The 19,132-nt window shown below is 36.5% G+C and overlaps 1 protein-coding gene across 2 annotated transcripts; it reads left to right on the top strand.

Moving 5' to 3' along the window:
* The first annotated feature begins 219 nt into the window (after positions 1-219).
* On the top strand, positions 220-18,946 carry LOC127968134 (integrin beta-6-like). 2 transcript variants are annotated; one of them, XM_052569048.1, is made up of 17 exons: positions 220-378; positions 5,081-5,150; positions 6,045-6,124; positions 6,854-7,052; positions 7,297-7,543; positions 7,765-7,930; positions 8,017-8,178; positions 9,137-9,232; positions 9,610-9,699; positions 11,452-11,586; positions 11,941-12,206; positions 12,283-12,434; positions 13,245-13,467; positions 14,054-14,148; positions 17,642-17,758; positions 17,879-18,045; positions 18,156-18,946. In XM_052569048.1, exons 2-17 carry the CDS (start codon positions 5,096-5,098, stop codon positions 18,243-18,245), a joined length of 2,340 nt encoding a protein of 779 aa, XP_052425008.1. In that variant the 5' UTR covers positions 220-378; positions 5,081-5,095; the 3' UTR covers positions 18,246-18,946. The 2 variants fall into 2 exon arrangements, with proteins under 2 accessions (XP_052425008.1, XP_052425009.1); XM_052569049.1 differs by lacking the exon at positions 220-378 and adding an exon at positions 2,189-2,318.
* Positions 18,947-19,132: the final 186 nt, after the last annotated feature.

The following is a 19,132-nucleotide window of genomic DNA, read 5'->3' as shown; positions in this document are numbered from 1 at the left end:
AGACAACAGAAAAACCTCACTGACCTACATGCTGCGCACACACAAATCCACAGTCACACAAGCCCATTTGGCCTGTCAGTCGCTCTCTCACTAATGAAGAAGCTTCACGCTGTGTGTGTGAGTGTGTGTGTGTGTGTAGTCCAGCAGTTGCTGCCGTCATTCAGGCAGAAAAGTGTGTGTGTATGTGAGAAAAGGGGGTGAGGAACAGAGTGCAGGCGTCATGCTCCATAAAGCCGCTGTGATAGTTTGAGCATACTATTGCTTCCGACACACTTCCAGCCGGACATTCACATACTCCAGTACCGCCCCATCCCACTTGCTGCTGTGGATTTGGTATTGAGAGAGAGGACAGCATGCTAGCTGCCGAGGCCTCCAGGGGTGAGTTACTCCAAATGTGCTTTGAGCTGGGTATCCTGAGTGTCCGAATTTGATCTGCTGTAATGGGAAATGGTTAAAGTTTATATAGTTCAATAATTGTTTTTCTGGCTTTTGAGCAGGTTAAAAATCCTATCCTTCTATCCTGTTCTTCCTGTCCCATTTTATCCTAATCCTACTCTAAAAATGAAAGGTGCTTCAAAAGGTTCTTCAAGCAATGCCATTGAAGAACCATTTTTGGTTCCAGAAAGAACCATTCAGTCAAAGGTTCTTTAAAGAACCATCTCTTTCTTACCTTCTTAGAATCTGAAGAACCTTCTTTCACCACAAAGAACCTTTTGTGAAACAGAAAGGTTCTTCAGATGTTAAAGGTTCTTTATGGAACCATGTAGACAAAAGGGTTCTTCTATGGCATCGTGAAGCACCTTTATTTTTAAGAGTGTATATCCAATCCAATTTAAGTTAAATTTCAAAAGCCAATGTTCTAAATGAAAGTGATTAATTAAATCCATTTACAAATGGCATGTTAGTGAAGGGTATGATGCACACTGGTCATGAATTTTGAGATTTATGATCATGTGATCCTGAGTGGTACATCCTTTTTTTTTTTTTTGAAAGCTGAGGTACTTTTGATAAATTAGTTCAATTGGTAGAGCATTGTGTTATCAAGCGCAAGGTTGGGGGATCGATTCCCCGGGAACACGTGATAGGTAAAAATTTATAGCCTAAATTGGATAAAAGCGTCTGCTACATGCATAAATTAAATTAAATTAAATTAAATTAAATTAAATTAAATTAAATTAAATTAAATTAAAATTAAAATTAAAATTAAAATTAAAATTAAAATTAATTTAATTTAATTTAATTTAATTTAATTTAATTTAATTTTAATTTAATACATTTTAAATTAAATACTATTAAACATATACACTTGATAAAGATATCATTAATATAAATTACATAAAATATAAATGTAATTAAATACAAATATAAAACAATATAATCTGTCCCAAACAAGACCCTTCTGTCACAGATACACACTTCAGGAGAGAAAAATGCAGTCTTTGAAAATGTAAGTCATTTCAGCTGTAGAAATCTGATTACATTCAGTGAAAATGAAGACCTGTGGTTAAATATGGTGCTTCTCAAACTATTCTTCTAATAAAAAGTCCCCAGTAATCTCACATATGTGTCCAGAGTTTCAGAAGACTCCTCTGCAATGTTTCAAAATTGTGCCAAGATGGCAAGGAATTTTAGAAGATACAGTGCTGATACTTTGAAGTGTAACCAAGTCTAGGCTATGAAAGAACAACATCTCAGCTACAATATTACCATGCTGACCTTGAATTAAAAATGAAAACAATTGAATCTATTGTTACAATAACAATAAAATCTATTATGAGGCCTCATCCACTCGTCCACACTTGTGATCGGATTTACAATCGGATGTTAATCATTACATTTGGTTTTTCTTTTGAATTATGAAAACAATACCCTGTGCTCATTTTGTAGAACCTGACCGGTTAAACATTGACATTGTTTTATCTTTATATGTCTGTGCTTTCTGTGGTCTCAGACACAGATTGAGTCACGGCTCTTCATAGCCAGGCGTGGCTCACACACACACACACACACACACACACACACACACACACACACACACACACACACACACACACACACACACACACACACACACACACACACACACACACACACCTGTTTTCAGCCATATAGAGGGGAATGTGTCACATGCAACCTGACTCAGCAAATATTAATATTACTCAAGGCCATGGGGATTCCCACAGGCTTTGGTGAAGAATCAGACCGTTCCCTCTGGATATTCGGCAATACATGGATACGACAAAGTCAAAAGGTCACTCGATGAGAATGCACTGCAGAAGACAAGAAAGTAACTGAACTGATTCCCAGCAGATGTGCAAGTAAAAAGTCCCATATTTTTAAAGCATTAAGTTGTGGTGTTCCAAAGTAATCTCTATTATGATTGTGTTTGATATCTATAGCAATGTGCTGATAAAGCATGATTCATCGTGGACTCATGGCCCAAGTCAACCTTTATGTTTAAGTCTTGTTTCTAATTACATTTCACTGAAGAGTGTGGAGAAAATGTTTGTATGTATCAATGTATCAACTAAACAATGAAAGAAAGGGTGTTTATGTGACATTCACGATGACAGCTATTTGCAGAAGAAATGTGGCCAGAAATCATTCATTTTTAAAGGTGGCGACATGAGTGACAGGTGATTTTTTTATGTGCACATGTGATTTTATGGGTGACTGTCAACGGCAGTTGAAACAGTGAAGCTCTTGTGATGCCAGGCAAGATAGTCAAACAGGAACGTCTAGTTGCAACGAACAGTGACCCGAGGGCCTGCAGTGATTATTCAGTGTCAGTCAGGGTGGGAATTATAGGGCTTAATTCCCACTAAAATTAATTAAAGCTCAGTTCCCCCTAAAGCAAATCAACACTAAAGTTGAAAATACAGTTACGATCTGCAGTTATAGGTAAGTGTGTGCACTGCAAAATATCAGTGTCACATAAAAAAAACTTGACAGATTGCATTCCAAAAATACTGCCAGAAATAACAAGTCAAGAACACGGAAAGTCACTGAATAATTCAGGCATTTCTGTGACCGCTCCTTTACAAATGCTCTATTAGCCTACATTTACACAGTATTTGAATTTCATAAAAAGATATAAATGAAGTCGAAGCATCTTTTTTTAGCCATTGATTATTTAAATAGTCCCAGGGTGATTTTTAGTGGATGTAGGAAGTCATTTCCCCTAAAGTTCACACAGGAGTCCACTTGACAAGGCGCATCAACTAACCTATGACTATTTTAGACTAATATTTGACAACCATAGAGCATCTAAATACATGCAAGCTGTATTTTAGTTGGCATGTCTTCCTCCTTTCTTTCAATAACTAAAGGAGTACCCCAGGGTTCTGTTCTGGGGCCATTGCTGTTTTCTATTTATGTGAATGATCTTGGTAAAAAGGTGTCAAATGCTTTTTTTTCACTTTTATGCTGATGACACAGTTATCTATTGTTCGTCTCCTTCAATTGAACAAACCTTTGATTTCTTACAGTCTGCGTTTGATGCTGTTCAGTCTCATCTAAATCAGCTGAGACTAGTGTTAAATGCGGACAAATCTAAAGCTATGGTTTTCTCAAACAGAAAACAGCTACCCTATCAGCTTCCTAAAATAAAAACAGCTGATGGAAAAGAAATCCAAATGGTCTCTTCTTATAAGTATTTAGGCTTTGTTATTGATGAAAATGTGTCCTTTAAACAACATATTGAGCATCTTGTACGTAAACTGAAGCTAAAGCTCAGTTTTCTTTTCAGAAATAAATCATGTTTCTCTGTTTATACAAGGAAACGTTTGATTTCTGCAACTTTTTTACCTTTATTGGATTACGGAGATCTCCTTTTTATGAATGCATCGGACCATCTTTTAAAAAAGCTGGATACTGTTTATCATTGTGCTTTACGTTTTATGACTGGCTGTGGAAATCGTGTTCACCATTGTACACTGTATGCTGCAGCTGAGTTTCCGTCCCTGTATGTTCGCAGGTGGTCTCATTTGTTGACTTTCATTTATAAATGTATTCTTGGGCTCCTTCCATCTTACCTCTGCAAATACATGCGAAAAAACCAACAACAGTATGCTCTGCGTTCTCAGAGGAACATACTGATGGTGGTTCCCAGAGTGAGAACAGAGTTGGGTAAGGCAGCATTTCAGTACACTGCCCCCCGTGCATGGAATGAACTGCAAAAGGACCTAAATCTTTCTAAACTTGTGACATTGGGAGAATTTAAATCTATTCTAAAGTGTGAACTCAATGAACTTGGAAAATGTAACTGTTTCTAAATTTGTACACATTGACTAAATATCATTTGTTTTTTTGATGTCATGTATGTTTTTAAATTGTATGTAAATGCTGTTGTCTTGGCCAGGTCACTCTTGAAAAAGAGATTTTTAATCTCAATGAGTTTTTTATCTGGTTAAATAAAGGTTAAATAAAAAAATAAAAATAATAATAAATAAAGCTTCATTTTAAACCAGACATATATTGCTCTAGAATTGAAAACCAACCAAGTGTCGTGCTTGCAAACTGCTATAGGCCTATTTGATTTCAGCTTATATTTAACGCAATGGCATAGACATGCTATTTTCCAATTCGATACCCATTTCCCAGATTTTGAGGTAATGCAGTCTCACTCTCAATGTCGCAACTCTTTATCACATAAACCGTGTTTGCAGAAGTGAGAAAGGCATCTGAGTAGAAAACGCCACACTAGATACCAAAGAAATTAGCCTACCACAGCAACACGTCAGTAATATATTAAACAAACTTGTATCATGTCTAGACAACGAAAAAGGTAATTATATCACTTAATAAAATGAACACTAGTATTTCTTAAACGTGATGTTTCAAATGCGTTAGAGAGGCTGTTTTGACCCATGTATTATTTGTGTGAGATATGTGCCCTTGTGAGAGAGTGACTTACCTGTTGTGTTCTCACTTGCACGGAAGTGCATATAAAGGTTGGGCAGGTAAGCGCACGCGCTCAATCTGTCTGTCCAGGTGAGCTCAGACCGCTCGCGCTTACATGCTCGCATCCCGCGTTTGCTTTCTTGACAAAATGAACTTTAATTTTTTCTCCTGTGAACAGAAACCGTGAGGACTAATGGGGATTGTTTCACTCTACATTGTCCTTCACTTCTGGCTCGGCACTGTCGGAGGTAAGACTGAAGAAATTTTGATCAATCACACAAATACAGAACATAGGCTACGTGCAGTTTCGTTCCTCATTCAGCTTTTAATGCCGCCTTCAAAATGATCAATCATTTAGAGCAATATGAAGGCAAAACATCTGCAAGCTATTTACTTCAATATTTATATTAAACTATTATTTGTTTTGAAAATTAAACCATTTTGAGCATGTGCATCACTATGATAAACCCTATTTAGATTATGCAAATCTGTCATTATAAATCTTACGGCTAATTTTTCTCTTAATTTTAACTCTCTTATTTACATTTAAATTATTTCATATGTGTTGTAATGAGAAATGTAAATAGTCAAGTTCTTATTACTGTCACATAATTCTATAAATGCTGCTTATGTAAAAATATGAATCACCTTCAAATGTGACATATACAGATCTTGAAACTTGGCACATAAAACACAAAGGAACAAACTCATCCTGACATCACAAGACATATGGCAACAACAAAGTTAACATCAAAAATATATCATGTAAACAGTCCATAAAATGCTATTATTCATGCCCTAGGGCATGATAGGAAGACTGAACCACAAACCCATTTTCTTTCTCTAGTGTAAGCATTTTTTGCACTCAGAAATGCGTCAGTCCATCTCATGTGCTGTTTATTGGTTTCACCTAAAAAGAGCTAGGCATAAATGGTTGTAATAGAATAGAATCTCTGCAAGTGATGAAAAACAACTTGAATTCAGATTCATTTCAGTGTAAATGTATTCTACTTGCTGCTTAGACTACTTTTTGGCGGATCTATCAGCTGACTCTCTATGGTTTTGATGTTGCGTGAGAAACTATGTTGTCTTGAGAAAAGTGAACCGCATCCTCAAACCACGCTGTGTTGTGTCGTGTGCAGGGACGTGTTCTCAATTTAACGCTGTCTCCTGTGACGAGTGTCTGCAGCTGGGGCCACAGTGCGCCTGGTGCACACTACAGGTAACAACTGCTTTTGCTTTCTAAATGTTTCAGGATGCAATGAACATACGGTTATTGAAGGGATAGTTCCCTCTGAAAAAGGAAGTATTATACTAGTACAGTACAATATACTGTAAATAAAGATATACTGAAGTGTATTTGCTTGTGCTAAAGTGGGACTATTGCAAGTATACTTCAGGTACACTTGAAATATCTCGCATTTAAAGACAGATATTATACAGAGACCATACGATCCTTATTAAAGGGGGTATTACAGCACATTTTAGGCATGAATCTAAGACATGTGCAATGTGCAATTAAGAAATACTCTAAATAAAGTTTAATTATAATTTTATAAATTATATGTCAAAAAAGTTATTGAAAGTATACAGTAATTAGAATTAAATAAATGTATTTTAAAATAATTATGGCATAGGATTTTTTTTGTTTTTGTCTTGGAAATACACTGAAAAAATTGCAAAATATTTGCTTTTGAACTACTTTTACTTTTACTTTACTTTTAATGTGAAATTTTAAAGCAGAAAGACTAAAAGAGTATATTAATGTACAACACACTCCAATGATATTTGTTTTATTACCTTATTAATTTAGAAAAAAATAAGTTTACATTGTGAAGAGTCATTTCTTTATAATATAATATAATGATTTTTAGTTGAACTGTATTAGTTAATTATGTTGCAATAATTTTTTTTTTTTTACCAAGAAGAATTAAAATGATTGTTTATCCAGAATTTCACTGACTCCTTCTCAATCGACGAGAGATGCGACACCCCCGAGGCTCTTCTTCAGAAGGGATGCTCCGGCGAATTCGTGCAGTTCCCCGTCACGAAAGTCAAAATACTGAAGGATCAAGGCTTAGGAAAGAGCGCCGGCCACACTAACGTTTCGTACATCGCACCACAGAAGATGCGCCTTCAGCTTAGACCAGGTAAAAAAATGGGTGACACAGATTTGGAAATCAAAGAAATGTCTCTCTACCCACAGCTGCTTCTCTGCTGAGGTACTTCCCCTGACGGTAAGATTTAGTCATTCAGAGACAGAAAACCAACTACAGATGAGCTACATAAAGTCTACTTCTGCTGAAGATCACCCTGACTTGGAAAACATTTGTACCACACTGGATTCTCAGAATGTGGCATTTTTGAGCTTTGCTTGTCATTTCTTTTCTATAGGAAATCAGCTGACCTTTCAGATTCAAGTGCAGCAACCGGAAGACCATCCGGTTGACATTTATTACCTGATGGACCTGTCAGCGTCTATGTTTGATGATCTGAAAATGATCAAAGACTTGGGCTCCACACTCTCAAAAGAGATGGCTAAACTTACCAGCAAATTCAGACTAGGATTCGGTTCCTTTGTGGAGAAACCAGTTCTGCCTTTCATCAAGATAACACGCGAAGAGTTGGCCAATCCCTGCAGGTGATTCCCATAATACACCAGCTTAGCCACATCTGAGGGGTCTGCCAGTATAAACCCAAGAAGTAAGATGAATGAGACATCAATGGGGGGAAAGTGTGATTTAATCTCAACTGATCATGTTTATGACCACTGAGCTCAGTGAGTTACATCACATGACATCATGAGCGATAAACCGTTTTAGACAATAGAAAGCCGTTTTTAATCACGCTTCTCTTTTGCAGGAGTGTTGATTTTGAATGTCTTCCGACATTTGGATACCGACACCTTTTGTCGTTAACAAGCAGTACTGACAAGTTCAATGAGATCATCTCAAAGCAGCAGGTATCGGCGAACATTGACGTGCCAGAGTGTGGTTTTGACGCCATCATGCAGGCTGCGGTTTGCGGGGTGAGTCGGTTTCTCTTCAAATGCTCCCTTTTTTATGGAGAGAACAACATTTGTTTCAACTTCTGCCGATGTCACTGTCAACCCAGGACAGGATTGGCTGGCGGAACGATTCCATGAAGCTGTTGGTGTTCGTGAGCGATGCAGATTCTCATTTTGGGATGGACAGTAAAATGTCGGGCATCGTTGTCCCCAATGATGGAGAGTGTCACTTGGACGACAATAATGAGTATTCCATGACTGCACATCTGGTAAGGTGAAGTCTGCAGCTTCAGCTCCTGAGGATTCAGGAAATTCAAATCACTTAAAGGAATATTCCAGGTTAATGATTAGAAATGAAACTCTATAGTCGTTTTCCATTCAAAACAAATATGGCTAGGAAGGATAGATCGATGTAGCTTTTGGAAATTCAGTATTACATCAGCTGAGCGATCGACACAAAGATGATGCCAATAGTAGTACAGTTGAACAGACACATTATCACTTGTTTTCACATGGATCATATTAAATGTGTTGTAGAGCTGACAAAGTTGACATTGATGTTACTAGAAAAAAAATGAATTTTAATGCTTTTATATGTATGTGTTTACATCCATACATATTTTGGTTGACATTAAATGATTTTGGGTTATTACTGTATTATTACTGTAAATGTCTTAAAAAATCACTTTATTTTCTAATCATAGAATTATATATATATATATATATATATATATATATATATTTATTATTATTTTTTTTTTTTGTGAAAGTTATTTTTTTGTGTAAACTGAACTGAGCTGGATGATGACATCACTAAATTCAATGATGAACTGCCTTTAACTGAAAATTGAGTGTTTACTATTGTCCTTCTGCATTATAGTCACACACACTATTTTATTTAATAATGTAAAGCTGCTTTGACAGTCTGTGTTGTTAAAAGCGCTTTGCAAACAAAGATTTGACTTGAAATCATTTAAAATAATAATTGGGAGTATTATTGTCAGATGCTGTTGATGTAACTTGAGTTGCATTTAACCTGGAATATTCCTTTACAACGTATTTATTTTAGTTCTTGTGTATTTACTATCTTTTAAATCTAAATTAACCGAATAATGCTTTTTTAATAAACAAATGAATGTAGTTATGCCCTGTCTCCTGCTGTATTTTTTGTGAATCTGTTGTCTGACTGAGTGTCTTGTTTTTGGTACTTTTCTCATCTGTATTTAGGAGTACCCAACATTAGGGCAACTTGTGGACAAACTGGTTGAAAACAATATCCTCCTTATATTCGCTGTGACTGACGGACAGAGGCAGAACTATGAGGTGAGAAAAGACGAAGGGATTTTTTTCTCTCGTGTTTATTCATTTTGGGCCAAAATGAGGCAAACAAAAAGGCATGTGTTTTTCTGTGTATGTGGAACCTGAGAGGACCTGAAGGAAGACATATATATCAGTGTGTCAATAGATTGCATAAATCAGTTTTGTATTCGTTTCTCTTTACAACATGTTCAAACACAGCCTTTATCACATCACTCAGACCGACCTCTCATGTCACAAATACTTGATGTTTTCTAAATTCTCCTTTTCTTTCGCCTTCCCTCGCTTTTCTCCATATCGCTCTCCCACATCTCAAATTCTGTGGCTGCTCTCCAGGAGTTTGCATTCGATGTTTAACCACCTTCTTCTGCCTTTCTGATCAGAATTATGCAAGTCTGATTCCTGGTGCTACTGTGGGGGTGTTGGCATCCGATTCGAGGAACATTCTGGAACTCATCATGACCTCATATAAGGTTAGTCAGTTAGTCTTCACAAGACTCCGTCCATCAAGGGTAATGCGAGAGTGTTCCTGGACGGGTTCACGGAAATAATGGCCAAAATTCACTCATTTGATTTTTATGCTTTGCAAAATGTAGTACTTGGATTTCGGTGGCCTTTTGAATGTTTGCAAATTTGGCTGATTTTAGGAAATATTATTTTGCAGGCTGATGAGATTTCTTAATATTGTGAGTGATTTAATTATTAGCAGATTAGATAGATAGATGGATGGATGGATGGATGGATGGATGGATAGATAGATGGATAGAGAGATTTTTCATTTATTATATTTATTTTTTAATCATTGAGGAAATGCAAAAAAGCAGAAAACAAATGATTTATGACATTGCCTATATTCCTTAGTAAAAAAATGTAACGTGTTTTAAATAAATTTATTTCATACTAAGTGTAGTTCAAATCTGTTAACATATTCACTGACATATCTTACTGACATAAAAAGTATAATTAAACTTTATTGTACTGCTTGTGCACAATATTAAGCCTAAAATGTGTTTTAATGTGGCTGTTGATGACGCTTGTATAATTGTTTTTAATAATATTGGCCATTAAATATAAGATATTTAATGTGTAGCTGAAGTATGCTTGCAACAGTTCCACTTAAGCACAATCAGATATACTTAAGTTAGACCTCAGCACTACTTCCACACAATTAAAGTGCATTAAATTTGTTGTTCCAGTTTAGAAGACTTTAAATATACCAACTTAGTATACTAAAGTTCAACTCCAGGGTATTTCTATCATGTGTAGAGATATGTAAATGTATTAGTAGGATAGGGTTAGGGTTACCAGATGTGGGAGAGAGAGATTTCTTGGGAAGGTTTTTTTTTCATGAGAATCGCCGTGTTCACAGAGCGTGTCTGCACTAGTTCAATGGCTGTCGTTTGATCTCTTCATCTCCGTTCTCCATCCCCCCTTCGCTCTTACCTCTGCCTGCACTCTAATTATCATCACACCCCTCCAAAAACGACCTCAGCACTTTACATCCCACCAGTGTTGGGGAAAGTTACTTTTAAAAGTACAATATTGCGTTATTCCCTTAAAAGGTTTCTAATTAAGTTACTTAGTTACTTTTTATGGAAAGTAATGCTTGTTTTACTTTTGCTTTACTTTCGCGTTACTTTTGAAATATTGTTTTTAATATAAGAAATTCTATTTATAGATAGTGTAAACGTCCTTTCACTTCAATAAGTGTAATGACCTCAGGCTGAAGGAAAAGTAAATTGACGTCTGTACAGTAGAACACAAGAGAAGAAGATTCAACACGCCTTCAGCAATAAAAAACAATCAAGCACAATTGTTCGTTTATCTAAAGTCATTTTTGATTATTAGTATGGTTGAACTGGATCATCAAAGATCAGCAGCAAAGACATTAGTTAATAAAATGAGATTAGATGCATTTGTGTTATTTAACATATTTAATTATTGCAGGTTTGCGTCATATTCTGAGTTTGCATGTCACTGTTTTGATTCATTTAGATACTAAATCTGTTTTTTTTTTTGTTGTTTTTTTGCAAGTGGGATGAATTAATACACATTCACATTTAGTCTAGAACTACATCGTGTTCACACAGAGCACACAACGCCTCTGTACTTTGTTCTAGTTATATGTAGAAAATGATCAGCCTCTTCAGTGGGGTCCTGATCACCCGGTCAAGGTTTATTTTGTGGTAATGACTGGCTGTTTGTGTCTGTTGTTTGATTGACAGGAACTGAGGTCAGAGATCGATCTGGAGGTGCTGGGTAACACTGAGGATCTGCAGCTTTCCTTCACAGCGCTCTGTCAGGACGGGGCCATCATCACCGGACATAAAACCTGCTCCAATGTCAAAGCTGGGGATGTGGTCAGTTCTTCTTTCAATCTTTTCTTACAGTAATGCTTCCCTAGATAGATTGAAATTCACATGTCACATGTCATGCATCTGTTTGATGAAATAACAAACATGTCACATCATGTATGATTTATAATGCACTGATTGTAATATTGATAAAGTTTGTGGCATCATTATTCTGACATGACGGTATTTAAACAAGCATTAAATCAATCGAAATTCTTGACAGTTGCAATTTACAAACCTCGCCGAACAAGTTTTCAATATATTTGCGCAATATGTTGCGAAATATGTCCTGTGAAAATGATTTCAATCGTACACAATTTCTCAAAGCATTCGAAACAAAAGTGATCTTTTTGCACTCAGGTATCTTTTAATGTCACGATCGAGTTAAAAGGCTGTCTTGCCGGTCCACGGAAGTTTTCCTTGCGGCCGGTGGGTTTCCAAGATGCCCTGGAGATTGAGCTGGAGTCTCAGTGTGTGTGTGACTGTCATCAAACCCCGGAGGCGAACAGCACGTTCTGCAGCGGAGGGCGGGGGGCGCTGGAGTGTGGCGCCTGTGTGTGCAATTCAGGCTTCGTGGGGCCGAAGTGTGAGTGCACAGAGGACCAAGAACAAATCAGCGACTGCAGGTGAGATCTGCAGGTCACGGAGAGTTTCCTGCAAGGCACGCAGACATACTTTAATGTAAGATTATGTGTATGGCAGGGCGCATGAAGGTGCGGAGATGTGCGGCGGCCTGGGCGAGTGTTTCTGTGGGCAATGTGTGTGCCACCCGTCCAGTTTTGGACGTGTGTATGGGCCGTACTGCGAGTGCGACAACTTTTCCTGTCTCAGGTTCAGAGGGGAGCTTTGCGGAGGTCAGTACCCAGTGTAACCCTCTGAGCGTAGGGAAAGAAAGCGCTGACACAGTGGGAGGGATATTTGATCTGTGGAATGTTAATGAAAGAATAACAAGTGTGAGCTTTTTAATGAGCTTTTTATATTTACTTTAGGGCTGTCAACGTAAGGTGATAATCACAATTATTATGTCTGATTATTTTTTTTATGTTAAAATAATGAATTAGATTAATAAAATTTATTTTTGAAGCCTTTGTCTAGCCTAAAAGTGTAATAAATTATGCTGATAAAATTACGGTAAATGCTGTTTTCAGCATATATTGGTCATTGTTCTTTTGATGAACGAATCAGCATATTATGTAATTATTAACAGACTTTATTATTTTATTATTATTATTATTAATGGAATGTTATTTTTTTATATTTAATATAAATTTTGAATTATGCACTGCTGCAATATTTGATCACATATACAGTAAATACTAAATTAGTTATAATAACATAATAGTTTATTCCTGTGATGCAAAGCTGAATTTTACGCATTAGTAATCTGGTCTTTAGTGTCAGATGATCCTTCAGAAATCATTCTAGTATGCTGATTTGATGCTCAAGAAATATTTCCTATTATTATTATTATTAATAATTATTTAGATATTTCTGTAAGAAGCCGTGATAAAAAAGTTTAAAAAATGCATTTAATCCAAATTGAAGTCCTTTGTGATATATATGTCTTTATTGTTTTTTGAACAATATAATGCTTCTATACTGATCTAAAGTATTCTTCTTTATATATATTGTTGTATCTGTTCCCTTTATGCTTGTTTGTGTAGGCCACGGGGAATGTGACTGTGGCGAGTGTGTGTGTCACAGCGGTTGGATGGGAGAGTCCTGTAACTGCAGCACCAGCAACAGTTCATGCATGTCTCTGGATGGTTCCATCTGCAGTGGACGGGGCAAGTGTGTGTGTGGGAAGTGCGAGTGCACCGTTCCTGGAGCATCAGGAGAGAGGTGCCAAAGGTGCCCAACCTGTGGAGATATCTGTAGCTTGCCCAGGTAAAGACATGCACGTCTGTCTGTGACTAAAACCGAGTTTCATAATGAAAACGCAGCATCGAAAACCAATTGTTTTGGCTACAATCTAGTTTGAATTATTGTAGGCTGTCTGATTTTTTTGTAATAAGCAATTAAATAAATTGTGAGATGTTAGGAAATAGAAATCAAAATTATATTTATGTTATTATATTACTATATTAATGCATGTAAGTATATTTGAACATTTGTTTCTTATCGTTTGGCTTTAAATGGACCTCTAGCTTTCGGCTTTTAGAGGAATTTTCCTTATGACTGTTGTGTTTGTGAGTGTGTGTGGGTTGAGTTGTCTTGTCCACTCATCTCTAAAGGGCATATTTGAGCACAAAAAGGCATGTGGCAGCTCTGCAGTATTGCATTTCCTTCCCACTAAAGGTCCTGTCACCCTGCGGGTCATTTGACTCTGTGATAGAGCGATACAGAGAGAATGAGACTGAAAATGAGAGAGTGCAAAACATTCACAAAGAACACCAAACAAAGCTTCCTCTGGAGACGAACTCTCCGTGAGGTCGACAGGATTTTTTTCTTAGATTGTCTTTGTGTCCCGCAGATCTTGTGTGGAGTGTCACCTCAAAGCTAAAGACCCGCTGGACGAGTGTGCTGTGAAGTGCAACTCCATACATGCCACTGTCAGCAATTCCACAGGTCAGAATCCCTTGTTTTGTTCTCTGCAGTGTCTGTTCATCAGCAGTCACATGGTCAGTAGGGTAGTTGTTTGTAAGGCAAAAATAGTTCAATTAATCTATGCCTTTTTTTAAAGAAACAGTATAGCTAAAAAATTCAAAATTAAAAAAATCATGTAATTCTAAACCTGAATATTCCAAGTCTTAATAGTACATTTTATCTTAATATAATTTTATGATATTCTATGTCAAGTATTTATGGCAATAGTTTCATAAAAAATAAAGAAATAACATTTTGAACGAAAAGATGAAAAAAGACTATGAATTGGGTTCAGGTTGATAATAAAAACATAGATGGAGTCGATCAACAACCCAAAGCTTGACTGTAATTATTACCTCTTCGTTAGTCAACATTTTATTCCATAACGTTATGGTTTTGATTCTGTTTCTTGTCAGATGATTGCACGTGTTAGTATCTGGTGTTTCTTTTTCTTCTTCACTTGTGTTTTTGGGAAATTCTGAACAGAAGATGTGCACTATCGCCCTCTACCATATAACAATGAAAACACAGATTCTAGGAGCACAAGTATAGCTCAAATATATTAAGACTTTTTGTAAGTATAAGTCAGATACACTTTAAAAAAAAATTAAGTTTATTTCTGAGGAGTACATAAAGCCTATTTCTGGGAAGTACATGAAATGTAAATTAAAGTATACTTTCATATTTTTTAGTTTAAAAAGAAGTATACTAATAGCACACTTGAATAAACTTATTTTTCGTAAGGGGAGAGAATTGCAATAGTCCAGCCTGGACAGAACAAGAGCTTGAACAAGGAGTTGTGTTGCATGTTCTGAAAGAAAGAGCCTGATCTTCCTAATCTTGTATAAAGCAAATCTGCAGGACCGGGCAGTTTTGTCAGAGTGGTCTGGGAAATTCAGCATATCAGCAAACACAACTCCAAGGTTTCTAGCTGTTGTTGAAGGAGCTACGGTTGATGAGCCTAACTGGATGGTGACATTTTGATAAAGTGATGGGTTAGTTGAAACCACAAGCAGTTCTGTCTTAGCCAGGTTGAGTTGAAGGTGATGGTTTGTCATCCAAAAAGAAATGCCTGTTAGACATGTTGAGATGCGAGCAGCTATCATCAGATCATCAGAATGGAATGAGAGGTAGAGTTGAGTTTCATCAGTATAACAGTGATATGAAAAGCCATGTTTCTGAATGACAGAACCTAGTAATGCCATGTAGACAGAGAGAGAAGTGGTCCTAGAACTGAGCCCTGAGGGACCCCAGTAGCTAGATGTTGCGACACAACTCATTCAAGTGTTTTTGCAATGAAAGGTAGAAGGGAAAAGAGTTGGGTTAAGAGTGGGTTTCTTAAGAAGTGGGGTTATACGAGCCTGTCTAAATGTTGAGGGAAAAACAACAGTGTTAAGGGGTGTATAAACGATCTGATTGAGTGCCGGTACAATGAAAGGAGAAATGGCTTGAAGGAAATGAGATGGAATAGGATCAAGTGGACAAGTAAAGTGGGTTGGAACAGGCTGACCTGAAAGACAAGGGGCACACAGCGTCTAAACAAGCCGTAAGAGTGGAGCAGAAAGTATCAGTAGCACTGTTAGCATCAAGAGATAATAATTGTTCAGGGGAAGGAAGAAAAAATGAAACTATAGTCGGGAGGGTGAGAGTGAACGTAGGTTAAATTGAAAAGTGACATGTGTAGATGTATGTTTTGTGTCAGGAAGCATGTTGAGGTTAAGAGAAAGGAGGAAATGATCAGAGGTGTGGTGTGGAGTAACCAATACATGACAAGTGGAGCAGTGTCATGTGTAAATAAGGTCCAGTTGGTTGCCTGATTTGTGAGTAGCTGTAGTTAACACTCGCTTCAAGCTAAATGTGAAAGTCTGCAGCCTGAGGTTTATTTCGATGGATGTTGAAGTCTCCAAGCATAAAGTGTGTGCAGGAAAGTTTGGGAGCAACACATCTTATTCTTCCATGAAGTTACCCAGTGGTCCTGGGGGAAAGAATAGTTATGTATTTATTTTTGTGTAACTTATTCTTACTTATTCATAACTTATTAAATTGACACTTGTACTAACTTATAAGAAACTACTACTTATTTAATATATTTGTACTCGTTAATTAGATACTAGTACTTATTTCAATAGTAACAATTACTATTCAAACAAAATAAGTACTGCTATGATGAAAATTAATACTATTAAGTTTTAAGGATTAAATGTTAAAAATGTGTGTCATTATACTTTCATGCTGATTCCTCCAAAACCTCAAATGTGTCTTAATGTATTTTATCAGCTCATAGAAAGCTGACATCCTTTAGAATGGCCTCTTAACACTTCACAAAGGGAAACATGCTTCATAGCTTGTTGTGTGGAGAGCCTATTGTTTGGGGCCCATTAGGTTTCAAAGCCCTTGAGTGTCTATACAAGATCAGCCTATTATATGAACCCTCAGATCACAAGGCAGCTGTTGCAGTGGAGGCTGGCTCTTTACGCTCTCTGACTAGAAGACAATAAAAAGACCAAAAACACTGTCTGTCTTTGATATATATATATAGGTGTATAGGTATATATATATATATAGGTGAATTTCTGATCTCCGTCAGTAGTCAACTGTAGTGTGAAAAATGGTTCTTATAGAATGGGTGTTTGGAGAGACAGAGTTTAAAAATTAGAGGTCTTGGTGATGTCTTCAGCAAATTTGTTTTAGAGGTGGACATAACACATTTTGATTTAAAGATTCAATAATTTAACTTTTTGTTTTTTAACATTCAACACCATGTAATAAGAAAATAAAAAGTCAAATGTATTTTTTCATATTAAATAAATACACACATACACACACACACACATGTTGGTATATGTGGTTTTTGGGGACTCTCCATAGGCGTAATGGGTTTTATTCTGTACAAACTGTATTTTCTATTGCCCTACCCCAACCCTACACCTAAACCTAACCCTCACAGGAAACTTTGTGCATTTTTGGATTTTCTAAATAACTAATTCTGTATGATTTATAAGCGTTTTGAATTACGGGGACACTAAAAATGTCCTCATAAACCACCTCCTCATTGTAATACCTGTGTCATACCCATCTCATTATACAAATTTGTGTCCTCATTAACCACATAAACAATCTCACAAAAAAGTGAAACGTGGGGACAGTCCATAGGCGTAATGGTTTTTATACTGTACAAACTGTTTATTCTATGGCCCTACACCAACCCTACACCTAACCCTAACCCTCACAGGAAACTTTGTGCATTTTTACTTTCTCAAAAAACTCATTCTGTATGATTTATAAGCATTTTGAAAAATGGTGACATGGGTTATGTCCTCATAAGTCACCCTCCCCTTGTAATACCTGTGACATACCCATGTCATTATACAGAGTTGTGTCCTGATATGTCACAAAAACAAGAGCACATATATGTGTGTGTGTTAAAAGCATCTGTTAAATGCATAATGTAAATGTAATATATTTTTATTATCAGATTTCGAGGAGAGTCGGGCGGCATCGTGCACCTTACAGAACAAGGACTACTGTATTCTGTCATTCAGCTTGGTGGACAGTGATCACGGCAGCATTATTTACAACCCCAAGCTTTACGGTGAGACTCATTTTTTTAAATACGTAAACATATACAGTTTAGCTTATACATTGTGGCATTATACATTAGAATAAAGTTCAATATATATTTTTTATTTGTTTGTGCATACCTCTCCTTCAGACTGCCCTGAGCCGCCAAACGCACTGTTGATCGCTCTGGCCGTGTGCATGTCTGTCCTCATTATTGGCATTACTCTCATTGTGATCTCCAAGTTTCTTATTTCTGTCCATGACCGGAAAGAGGTTGCCAAGTTTGAGGCAGAGAAAGCGAAAGCAAAATGGCAGTCGGTATGATACCATTGTCAAGAGAGCATTACACTGAATTTTCTGTTCATTTGAATGTGTTAAAAGCCTAATATAATTTAAATAATTGTGTTTTGTCCCTCTTTTATTCCCAGGACACAAATCCTCTTTTCAAGAGCTCAACATCAACATTTAAAAATGTGACCTACAAAAGCACAGGGCAGCAGAAGAGTGATATTTCTTAGGGCTACTGACCAACTTTTTGTGTAAAAAAACAAAATGCAGGCTTCTGTTTACCAGGAGCAATTACTTTATTACTTTTCTAATTTTTATGATTTATATTCTTGTACTGTACAGATGAGTATGTGTGTGTGAGTAACTGTGTGTTTGTAAACTGGGGTCAGGACTATCAGATACTGGCAGGGAATTTATTTTAAAAACTGTAAATAATTTACAGTGGGCAAAATATGTATTCGATCCCCTGCTGATTTTGTAATTTTGCCAACTTACAAAGAAAAGAAGGGTTTGTAATTTTTATGGTAGGTTTATTAACAGATAGAGACAGAATATCAACCAAACAATGCAGAAATAGGTTGATATTTTGTCTCTATCTGTTAAAATAAACCTACCATAATAATCACAGACCCTTCATTTCTTTGTAAGTGAGCAAACTTAGAAAATCAGCAGGGGATCAAATAAATATTTTGCCCCTGTAAACAATGTGTTGTGCTGCTAAAACTGCTAAAGGTGCTTTTAAATCTGGGCAACACTGGATCTTCTTGTTTCACATTTAGCGTTTCTTGTGGTTGTTGCAGCAAAATGTAGTTATTTGTGACAAATATTTGTGACTGGTTAGCTGAGGCTGAGCCTTTTGTAATTAGATATCATTGATTATGGTTTTGCTGGATCAAATGTAAAATTAACAAATTAAAAAAGTCTGTCTACTTGTGTTTTGTAATATATTTGATGGTTTTCCATAAAAAATGTTGAGTTTCACATATTACTCCTTTCTATATGCGTCTACACACAGTCAAGTTACAGCTGCATGCCCCGTGTTATTTTAATGATTTAATATTTAAAACATCAATTTCATAACATTATTTGTGCAAACTGTGTAAATGAACAGTCCTGA

The sequence above is a fragment of the Carassius gibelio genome, chromosome B11 (genome assembly GCF_023724105.1).
Source record: "Carassius gibelio isolate Cgi1373 ecotype wild population from Czech Republic chromosome B11, carGib1.2-hapl.c, whole genome shotgun sequence".
Taxonomy (NCBI): Eukaryota; Metazoa; Chordata; class Actinopteri; order Cypriniformes; family Cyprinidae; genus Carassius; species Carassius gibelio.
This window is presented reverse-complemented; position numbering and strand designations above follow the sequence as displayed.